The sequence below is a fragment of the Cebus imitator genome, unplaced genomic scaffold (genome assembly GCF_001604975.1).
Source record: "Cebus imitator isolate Cc_AM_T3 unplaced genomic scaffold, Cebus_imitator-1.0 Scaffold62, whole genome shotgun sequence".
NCBI lineage: Eukaryota > Metazoa > Chordata > Mammalia > Primates > Cebidae > Cebus > Cebus imitator.
In genome coordinates, this window is record NW_016107377.1 from 2,997,438 (window position 1) to 3,009,117 (window position 11,680).

The 11,680-nt window shown below is 39.2% G+C and overlaps 1 protein-coding gene and 1 pseudogene across 2 annotated transcripts in view; both read left to right on the forward strand.

Annotated features, from left to right (window-relative positions):
• Window positions 1–11,680, forward strand: part of RC3H1 (ring finger and CCCH-type domains 1) — a 93,459-nt gene that overhangs the window by 27,505 nt on the left and 54,274 nt on the right. Inside the window, exons 2-4 of the mRNA XM_017529911.2 lie at window positions 1,285–1,662; window positions 10,365–10,485; window positions 11,339–11,578. Coding sequence (XP_017385400.1) covers window positions 1,432–1,662; window positions 10,365–10,485; window positions 11,339–11,578 — 592 coding nt within the window. The 5' untranslated portion in view covers window positions 1,285–1,431. The remainder of the gene's footprint in view (window positions 1–1,284; window positions 1,663–10,364; window positions 10,486–11,338; window positions 11,579–11,680) is intronic.
• On the forward strand, window positions 7,926–9,544 carry LOC108305361 (annotated as a pseudogene). Its single transcript, XR_001825682.2, has one exon. The product of XR_001825682.2 is annotated as an RNA polymerase II subunit A C-terminal domain phosphatase SSU72-like (transcript).

The window sequence follows — 11,680 nt, forward strand, 5'->3', positions numbered from 1 at the left end:
AAGAGCGAAACTCCATCTCAAAAAAAAAAAAAAAAAAGAAATCTGAATTTCATTCTAAATATAATAGGAAGCCATGTAAGGATTTTAAGCTGGAGCATGATGAGAAAAGGAAACTCAAGATAGCACCCTGGTGACTCCAGCATTTTTAAGTTTAAGCTTTCAGAAGAATAGCCAGTGAGTTAGGAAGGATGGAGGAGGGGAGGGTGGTTCATTAAAACTTGTAAGGAGGGAGTAGTCATCTGTTTCATATCTTGTTGAGAAGACAAAGATCAGAACAAGGACTTGACCAAGCTTGCCGTAATAACAGAATGGCTGTGAAGTCAATATAGTTCTAAAACATGCTGTAGCAAAGAAGTATAGGTCACACAAGGAACTTAAAAGAGACATCTACCAGTATATAAAACTCAGAAGAATATCTGAAACTTAAAAATAAACCCATAGTCTTTTTTTATCTCATTACTCCCACCAAATTTGATGATAAAGTATTTAAGGTACTTTTTATTTTAGGCCGTTTACAAAGAAATACTCTTTATTGATGTGGAACATACATAAAAGTGCACGTAAGTGAAGAGCTTGATACATTTTCACAACTAACGAAACCCATGTAAATGATACCCAGGTCAAGAAACACAATATTACTAGTTTCCTTAAAAAGAGTTATTTATTTATTTATTTCTTAAGGCAGAGTCTCACTCTGTCAGCCAAGCTGGAGTGTAGTGGCATGATCTTGGCTCTCTGCAACCTCTGCCTCCCAGGCTCAAGCGATTCTCATGCCTCACCCTCCTGATTAGCTGGGATTACAGGTGCCTGTCACCACACCCGGCTAATATTTGTATTTTCAGTGGAGATGGGGTTTCACCATGTTTGGCCAGGCTGGTTTCAACTCCTGACCTCAAGGGATCCACCCGCCTTGGCCTCCCAAATTGCTGGGATTACAGACGTGAGCCATTGTGCCCAGCCAAGATTAAGTTTTAGATATATTTATTTTTTAAAATGAGAGACTTAAATAAACTTAAGAGACTTGGGTCCTGGATCTAACTTTATTACTAATTTCAAGTGTCCCCTCAGGCAGGGTACTACTTCCCATCTCTAAAATGAGGGAATGGAACTAGATGTTTTATCATGGCTCCAAATCTGTGAAAGCGTAAAAAGATGGATTACAGTGGTACAAATATGGTATAAAAAGTTGTGGAATAAGACTGGATGCGTGGTTCTTTTTCAGCAATTTAATTGGAAAGAAAGACATGCAATTTTTTCCCTTTTTTTTTTTTGTTTGTTTTCCAGGTTATATTTCACACTATGTGCTGACTGTATCTACAGAAGATATTTAAAAAAAAAGATAAACTTTTTTTCAAAGATTTTGATTCCAGTGGAATCTTTGCTTTAGATTTGTGTGTGTGTTTGTGTTCGTGAATTGTAACTCCAGAAGCAATGCCTGTACAAGCTCCACAATGGACGGATTTCCTCTCCTGCCCAATTTGCACTCAGACTTTCGACGAAACAATTCGAAAGCCCATCAGTTTGGGTTGTGGCCATACTGTCTGCAAGATGTGCCTAAATAAACTCCACCGCAAGGCTTGCCCATTTGACCAGACCACTATCAATACAGACATTGAGCTCCTCCCTGTGAACTCAGCATTGCTGCAGCTTGTGGGTGCTCAGGTAAGATGGGTGACTTAATACTTTCAAATTTGTGTGTGTGTGTGTGTGTGTGTGTGTGTGTGTGTGTGTGTGTGTGTTGTGTGTTTTTGTCCTGAGAGAAACCTGTTGAATTAAAATTGGGTAACATTGCCTTCTACTTAAATAGGTATAATTCTGTTTGGTACTGCAAACCCTTTATTTCAGCATGTTGAATTTATTGTGGTAGGTAGCCCAGTGCCTTTCAGACATAGCACAGTAACATCCATTTAATCTTGTCAGATACTCAATAAACCTAGCTATGCAGATCACTAGAGAAACCTAAGGCCAGGTGTGGTGGCTCACGCCTGTGATCCCAGTACTTTGGGAGGCCGAGGTGGGTGGATCATTGGAGATCAGGAGTTTGAGATCACCCTGGCCAATGTGGTGAAATCCTGTCTTAAAAGTTAGCTGGGCGTGGTGGTGTGCACCTGTGATCCCAGCTATTCGGGAGGCTGAGGCACGAGAATCGCTTGAACCTAGGAGGCAGAGATTGCAGTAAGCCGAGATCACACCACTGCACTCCAACCTGGGTGACAGAGTAAGACCCTGGCTCAAAAAAAACCTAAGATGTAAGTAATAAGAACCTCTTTTAACATTGAGAAAAATATTGTTTATAAAACCACTACACTTTACTCAGTAGGGAAGGTGCAGCTGCGTCAGGCAGCTTTACTCAGTAGACGTTAACGGAAATGAAAGACGAAAAAGGTGGCAAAACTATAGCACAACGTTTGGGAACCGTTAGAGCATACTTAATGTATTACAGACCTAAAAATGGTTAAGATGGTACATTTTGTGTTATGTATATAGTATCAGAATTAAAAATTATTTTTTTCTTTCATCTAAAAGGAAAGAAAAATAAATTAGACTTTAAAATAGATTATCACCAATTTGTCCTAGGAATGTAAGGTTGATTTAACATCTGCAAATCAATTAGTAATTTACTATATCAATAAACATTTCAAAATTGCACACATACGATCATCTCAGTAGACACAAAAAAAGCATTTGGCAAAATCGAATACCTTTTCATGATAAAAGCGCTGAAACAACTAGGAAAGAAACTTCTTCAACCCGATAAAGGACATGGATGAAAAACTCACAACTAACATACTGAATGGTGAAAAACTAGATTCTTTTTCTTAAAGATCAGGAACAAGTCAAGGAACTCCACTCTTAACTATTTCTGTTCATCATCATACAGGACCTTCTAGCCAGGGCAATTAGGCAAGTAAATTAAACCAATGACATTCAGATAAGAAGGAAAAAAGTGAAAACTATCTCATTCACAGATGACTTGGTCTTATATATAGAAAATGTTAGGAAACCTACAAAGGAAAAGCTAATAGGAACAAAAAACTAGTTAGGCAAAGTTACAGGATATAAGATGAGTATATAAATATCAGTTGTCTGAAAAAGCAAAAGTCTTTCAAAGGTATAAAAAATCTTTCTTTTTTTCTTGCTCTGTTGCACAGGGTGGAGTGGCACAATCTTGGCTCACTGCAACCTCCGCCTCTCCAGTTCAAGTGTTTCTCGTGCCTCAGCTTCCCAAGTAGCTGGGATTACAGGTGTGCACCACCATGCCCAACTAAGTTTTGTCTTTTTAGTAGAGACGGAGTTTCACCATGTTGGCCAGGCTGGTCTCCAGCTCCTGGCCTCAAGTGATCCACCCGCCTGAACCTCCCAGAGGGCTAGGAATACAGGCATGAGCCACCAGATACCCAGCTAGTGTTGTATACTTTCATCCACAATATGTTACTAATAGTTTTCTTACACATATAAGAAAGACTCTCTGGCACATAGTAGGCCCTTACTAAAGATTTGTTAAATAAATAATATATGTTACATTTCTATATACTAGCAATGGACACTCTGAAAACAGAAATCAATTTCATCTATAAGAGCATCAAAAAAATAAAATACTAAGAATATATTTAACAAAAGAAATGTAAAACTAGGCCAGGTGTAATGGCTCACGCCTGTAATCTGAGCATTTTGGGAGGCCAAGGCATGCAGATCTCCTGAGGCCAGGAGTTCCAAGACCAGCCTGGCCAACATGGTGAAACCCCATCTCTACCAAAAAATACAAAAATTATCCAGGCATGAAGGTGCACACCTGTAATCCCAGCTACTCAGGTGGCTGAAACAGGAGACTGGATTGAACCTGGGAGGTGGAGGTTGCAGTGAGCTAAGATTATACCACTGCATTCCAACCTGGGTGACAGAGCATGACTGTAAAAAAAGTAAAACTGTTTTTTGAAGACTACAAATCATTGTTAAAAGAAACTTAAGACTTGACTAACCATTTATTCATATTAACTCAAAATGGATCAAAGGCTAAATATAAGAACTAAAACTATGAAACTCTTAGAAGAAAATACAGACATAAGTCTTCATGACCATGGAATAGGCAGTGGGTTTTTTTTGTTTGTTTTTTAAGATATGACAAAAAGCTCAAGAAACAAAAGAAAAAGATAAGTTGAACTTCATCAAAACTAAAAACTGTGTTTCAAAGATACGTTCATATTGGCCGGGTGCAGTGGCTAATGTCTGTAATCCCAGCACTGTGGGAGGCCAAGCTGAGTGGATCATTTAAGACCAGCCTAGGCAGCATGGCAAAACCCCATCTCTACAGAAAATACAAAAAAGAAAAATTTCCTGGGTGTGGTGGCACAGGCCTGTAGTCCCACCTGTCTGGGAGGCTGAGGTGGAAATATCACCTGAGCCCAGGAGGTCAGGGCTGCAGCGAGCTGCAGAACTATGTTCTAGCTTGGGCAACAGAATGAGACCCTGTCTCAAAAACAACAGCAATAACAAAAAACAAAGATACGAACAAGAAAGCAAAAAGAACAACCCACAGAATGTATGAAAACAATTGTAAAATCGTATTTCTGATAAAGACATATACAGAATATATAAAGAACTCTTACAACGCATTGATAAAAAAAAAACCCCAATTTTGAAAATGGACAAAGAGCTGAGCAATCACCTCAGCAAACAGATTATACAGATGGCAGATCAGCAAATGAAAAATAGCTCAGCAGTTGTGTTTAAGGAACTGCAAATTAAAGCAAGTGAGATACCACTACACGCCAATTAGAATGGCCAAAATCCAAACATTAGCAACACCAAATGCTGGTGAGGATATGGACCAACAAAAACTCTAATTCTGGTCGGGCGTGGTGGCTCACGCCTGTAATCCTAGAACTTTTGGAGGCTGAGGCGGGCAGATCACGAGGTCAGGAGTTCAAGACCAGCCTGACCAATATGGTAAAATCCCATTTCTACTAAAAATACAAAAATTAGCTGGGTGTGGTGGCTTGTACATGTAAACCCAGCTACTCAAGAGGCTGAGGCAGAGAATCGCTTGAACTATGTAGGTGGAGGTTGCAGTGAGCCGAGATCATGCCACTGCACTCCAGCCTCCGTGACAGAACAACTCTGTCTCAAAAGAAAAAAGAAAAAAAACTCTGATTCTTTTGGAAATGAAAAATGGTATAACCACTTTGAAAGAGAGTTTGGCAGTTTCTTTATGAACTTAACATAATAGTAGGTATTAACCCAACTAACTTGAAAATTTATATCTACACAGAAACCCTCATATGACTATTTATAACAACTTTATTCATGATTGCCAAAAAATGGAAGTAGTTGAGATATCATTTAATAGGTGAATGGATAAACAGTGGTATATCCTTACAATGGAACATTGTATAAAATGAAATAATAAAAAGACATAGCTGTCAAGTCTCAAAAAGACATGCTTACATCTCAATGTATATCATTGCTAAGTGAAAGATACCAGTATGAAAAGGCTACATACTGTATGATTCCAATTATATGATATTATATAAAAGATAAAACCATAGCAACAATAAAAATATCAGTGGTTGCCATGGTATTCAGGAGGAGGGACGGAGGATTGAATTGGTGAAATACAGAGTATTGCTTAGGACAGTAAAACTGTTCTTTATGATTCTGTAATTGTGGCTATATGACACTCTGAATTTGTCAAAAACTGTAGAACTTTACAAAGATTATGGGAAACAATCTGAAATATATGAAACAATTTCACTAAAGGGGTGGAGGAGAAAGGTGGATTGTGTAAGATTAAAGATAGAGGAAGACATTATCTGTAAGTAGTGTACTCTAGTCTTTTCCCATGGGGGTATGAATTAATTCTGATGCAGCTGTATGTATAATACATATTGGAATTGAACAGTTAAGTAAATGAATGGCAAACGATTGGAGCCAGTTTTCTCACTGTTAAAGTTTACAGATAAGCAAGGAAGAAGACATTCAAATGATTCATGTGGCAATGGATTCAAGTTGGAGTCATAATATAAACTCATGTTTAGCTTGATATGGATACAGAAATAGATATGTGTACATCTCGGGTTATTACACTAACATAATTCCTTGCTCTTCCATCTAAGATGGCCTAGAAGGAACAACATCCCAATAGCAATATGCATTCATATCTTGGTTTCTAATACCGTTCTCCAATAAAAGAAACCAGAGTTCCTTGGAGAAATGGCCAATTCTGACACTGGGACAGCAAATATACAAAATGAGCCTGGAGTAGCTTGTAGTACTGGAAAGTATAGAGAAGTATTCAGAACATACATAAACACATACACAGAGTAATGGGGGCTGTATCAAAGGCACACAGGAGCCAACTAATGTTTTAGCTCTCAATGGCCAAAGCTAAAACAGTTTGAATGACAAAATAAATGGGATTGGATTATAACCCAGGTATAAGATAAATATACCTGAGTCTACACAATAAAATTAAATGATTGAATAAATAAATGGAAGAAAGAGACAAGTCTCCCATGCAGAATTCCAAAATAATTACATGAATACTCTGCCGTCAAGGATGTAGAATGTGTGAAGGCTACACATAGTGACTCCTTCCGAAAAGTACAGTTTGGAAGGTGGGAGATACGTAACGTTATAGTGGAGAAACCTGGTAAATGCTGACTAAACCAGCTGATCAAGTTTAATGTCAGCAATAATAAGTTGTGTTGGTGCTATGTATCTTTGATATAATGTGATGAAACTGGCACTTTTCCCCCATGATCGTACTTCCAAAATCCATAACCCCAGAATACTCATGAGAAAAATGACAGATCCCAGATCCCAGTTTAGGGGCATTCTACAACATATCGGACCAGTGCTCCTCAAAACTGTCAAGGGCATTAAAACAAGGAAAGTCTGAGAAACTGTCCAAGCCAAGAGGAGTTTAAAGAGACTTGGAAGGGCCAGTGCAGTGGCTCATGGCTGTAATGCCAGCACTTTGGGAGGCTGAGGTGGGCGGATCACTTGAGGCCAGGAGTTCGAGACCAGCCTGGCCAATACAGTGAAATCCATCTCTACTAAAAATACACAAAATTAGCTGGGCATGGTAGCACATGCTGTAATCCCAGCTACTTTTGCGTGAGACTCTCTTGAACCTGGGAGGTGGAGGTTGTAGTGAGCTAGATTTTGCCACTGTGCTCCAACCTGGGCAACAGAGTGAGACCTTGTCTCAATTTAAAAATAAAAGAGAGAAAGAGAAACATGGAAGGAGAAAAGGAGGCCAAGGTGGGTGGATGACGCCAAGCCCAGGAGTTCGAGACCAGCCTGGGTGATGTAATAGGACCCCCATCTCTACAAAAATTACAAAATTAGCTGGGTGTGGTAATGTGTGCCTATAGTCCCAGTTGCTCAGGAGGCTGAGGTGGGGGATCGCTTGAACCTGGGAGGCAGAGGTTGCAGTGAGCCCAGATGTTGCCACGGTACTCCAGCCTGAGTGACAGAGCAAGATTCTGTCTCTGGACACTAGATGTAATATGTTCTCCTGGATGGGATCCTGGAACTGAGAAAGAACATTAGGTGAAAACTAAGGATATCTGATTAACATACAGATTTTAGTTGTTAATTATGAATATGTTGATACTGGCTCATTAATTTTAACAAATATACCATACTTGCTGGGTGCGGTGGCTCACGCCTATAATCCCAGTACTTTGGGAGGCCAAGGCGGGCAGATCACCTGAGGGCAGGAGTTCAAGACCAGCCTGACCAACATGAAGCAACCCCATCTCTACTAAAAATACAAAATTAGCCGGGCATGGTAATGCATGCCTGTAATTCCAGCTAGTTGGGAGGCTGAGGCAGGAGAATTGCTTGAGCCTGGGAGGTGGAGTTTGTGGTGAGCCAAAATCATGCCATTTCACTCCAGTCTGAGCAACAAGAGCAAAACTCTGTCTCAAAAAAAAAAAAAAGTACCATACCAATGTAAGATGTTAATAGGGAAAACTGAATACAGGATAATGAGAATTCTGTGTATTACCTTTGCCAATTTGCTGTAAATCTAAAACTGTTCTACAAAATAAAGTTTATTAGGAAAGATGGACAGAGGATCTGATTAGACATTTCTCCAAAGAAGATATGCAGATGGCTAATAAGCATATGAGAGAATGGTCACCATCATTAGCTATCAGGGAAATACAAATCAAAACCACAATGAAGGGGGAGGAAGGTAGATGGGAAGAGATAATTGTCAAAGAATACAAAGCTTCAGTTAGACTGGAGGAATAACTTTTAGTGATCTATTGCACAGCATAGTGATTATAAATAGTAATACATTGTATGTTTCAAAACTGCTATAACAGTAGATTTTATTTAAAATTTGCAAAAAACAATGTGTGAGGTGATGGATTTGTTAATTAACCTGATTTAGTCATCTCACATTGTGAATGTATCAATCAAAACATCACATTGTACCCCATAAATATACGCAATCGTTATTAATTTTGAAAAGCCACAATGAATTACTGCTTTTCAGCCACCAGGATCGCTGTATAAAAAAAGATAGGCCATTTTGCTCACGTGGAAGCTCCACGGTAGGGTGGGAGCCCAACCAGGATCTCCGCGGGCTGTGCGGCCGCCATGCTGTCATCCCCACGGGTGGCGGTGGTGTGCTCGAGCAGCCAGAACCAGAGCATGGAGGCGCACAACATCCTCAGCAAACGAGAAGTCAGCGTCCGATCCTTTGGAACAGGAACTCAGGTGAAGCTTCCAGGACCAGCTCCCGGCAAGCCCAGTGTTTATGATTTCAAAACCACATATGGCCAGATGTACAATGATCTCCTTAGGAAAGACAAAGAACTCTATACATAGAATGGCATTTTGCATATGCTGGACAGAAATAAGCGAATCAAGCCCCGCCAGAAAGGTTCCAGAACTACAAAGCCCTGTTTGATCTGATCCTCACTTGAGGTGGTGGAAGATCTGAATTCCAGAGAACAGGAGACCTGCCAGCTAGTGCAAGTGGTCAACGTGGACATCCAGGACAACCACGAGGAGGCCACCCTGGGGGCGTTGCTCATCTGTGAGCTCTGCCAGTATATCCAGCCCAAGGAGGACACGGAGAGCAAGACTGAGGAGCTGCTGCAGGAGTTCAAGAAGAGCAGGCATACCTTCCTGCACACCTGCCCCCTCCCGGGCCGAGGGCTGCCTTCTCCAGCTTCCTTTTGTTCATACTTTTTCCTTCCTGCCGTTTGTTTTTGCTTATAGGTGTTCTGCTGGTGACAGTAGCGTTACCCAAATAAACTGTGCATATGAAACGGGAGGAGGAGAGGTCTAAATGCCACATTAAAGCCATCAGGTTTTTTCCGTCCCACTTTTACTTATGAGCAGGATATTGATTATAGTTTTCTTCTTTAACCAAAAAGGAAAGACAGTGGTTTGTGTTCACTTCCCCACCATCCCTGTGTCTCCGTGAGCCCCCTCCGTCCCTCCTCCCCACCTGGCCAGACTGTACATACCCTGCTGTGGTGTGTTAGGAATGACCTGGAATTGTCCAATAGACAGTGCTGTCCAAAAAAGAAAAAAAGATAATAAGTATGTAGAAGAATTCGAATCCTTATACACTCTGGTAGGTATATAAAATGCACTCTGCTTTTGGAAAATAGTCTGGCAGTTTTTCAAAAGTTTAAATACAGATTCCTAGGTATATGCCTAAGAGAAACAAAAACTTTTGTCTACATAAAAGCTTGTACACAGATGTTCATAGCAGCATTATTCATAATAGTCAAAAAGAAATAACCCATATGTCTGTCAACTGATGATTGTGTAAATGAAGTGTGATATGTTTATACAATGGAATGTTACTCAATGATGAAAATGAAGTACCGATACAACCCGGGAGACCCCTGAAAACATTGTTAAGTGAAAGAAGCAAGTCAGAAAAGACTCTATATTGTATTGATTTTGCTTATGTGAAATGTCCAGAATAGGCAAATCCAAAGAAAATAGATCCATCTTTCTAAGGGTTGGTGGGTGGTTGTAAAGAAATAAGGGGTAGCTGTTAAAAGGGTACTGTTTCTTCTTGGGGTAGTGAAAAGGTTCTAAAGTTGATTGTGGTTATGTTTGCACAACTGTGAATATACTGGAAACCATGGCATTGTATATACTTTAAACCAGTCAGTTGTATGGTAGGTGGATTTTATCTTAATTAGGCTGTTAGAGAAACAAAACAAAGGAATGCAAAGATACATGTTAATAGGAAAGATCTTTTGAAAGAATTCTGCAAATTTAGGGGGAGTTTTCATTTAGCATTGTGAGTACATAAACTATACTAAATAAAACATATAATTAGTGAACGAGCACTCAAACAGATCTTTTCTTTTGGCCTCCAGGTCCCTGAGCAGCAGCCGATTACTTTGTGTAGTGGGGTGGAAGACACAAAGCATTATGAAGAAGCCAAGAAATGTGTAGAAGAATTAGCATTGTACTTAAAACCGCTCAGCAGTGCTAGAGGTAAGTTTGTTTTTGTTTTTTATTTAAAGAGTAAAATTGCTTTTTTAAATACTCAGTACATAATCTTAATATTAGAAGTCCAGAGGAGTTCACTAAAAACCTAACGAGAGGTAAATTTGTTGCAATTATCCATACTAAGTAAATGTCTACTAAAGAAACTTCTATTACTATAAAATTGTGAGCTATTAAGTGAATGTTAATGAAATTTATTAAACCAAATTTAGTAAACCAAACTCATTTTGTGCTCAATATCATTACACAAACCACATCAAATTAAGTAGTGAATTTTGAGTTTATGTGATGATGGAAACATTATTTGAATGATGGTAAAAGCAGGTATAACTACTTACTTCAGAAGGGCTTTCCATCATTTGACAACTCTGAGTGGTTCGCCTGCTATCCGGTTTTATATGCTTTGCTATAGTGGGTATAATAAATATAGAAGTTGCCATTAACTGCACAGAAAGGGCTTGCTATTTAATTAGGAAAGTAAGATTAACCACTATGGAATAATATACCAGAACTCTTAGGGCCTCAAGATTTAGATTATAAACTAATTATCAATGTCTAGTCTTTTTTTCTTATTTCCTCAACAATTAAAATGAGTAGTGGTATATTTAATGTTGTAATGAGTGTTAAGTGTACATGAAATAACTCATATATACATTTGTATACTTTAAAAATATATATATAAGTAGGCTTTACCTGTGTGGTTTTATTTGTTTTTTATTTTAAATACTCTAGTAGGACCCAGAACTATTCACATACCCACAAGTTAACCCAACAGAGGAATTGCTCCTGGACTTTAAAATTGCATTGTGAACCTAGAAATAACTTCCTTACTCTTTTAAAGGAGTGGGTCTGAACAGCACTACTCAGAGTGTTCTGAGTCGCCCAATGCAGAGGAAGCTTGTGACTCTGGTCCACTGTCAACTAGTAGAAGAAGAAGGCAGGATTCGTGCCATGAGGGCAGCTCGATCTTTAGGTGAACGGACAGTTACAGAGCTCATTCTCCAGCACCAGAATCCTCAGCAGCTCTCCTCCAATCTTTGGGCAGCAGTAAGGGCTAGGGGCTGCCAGTTCCTTGGACCAGGTACATAATTAAGTTTTCGTATTTATTCTGCTGGTAATTCTAAAAGTATGGTGTAGGAATTATAAGTGATGTACTAAAACTTTTCTTTTTTTTTTTTTTTTT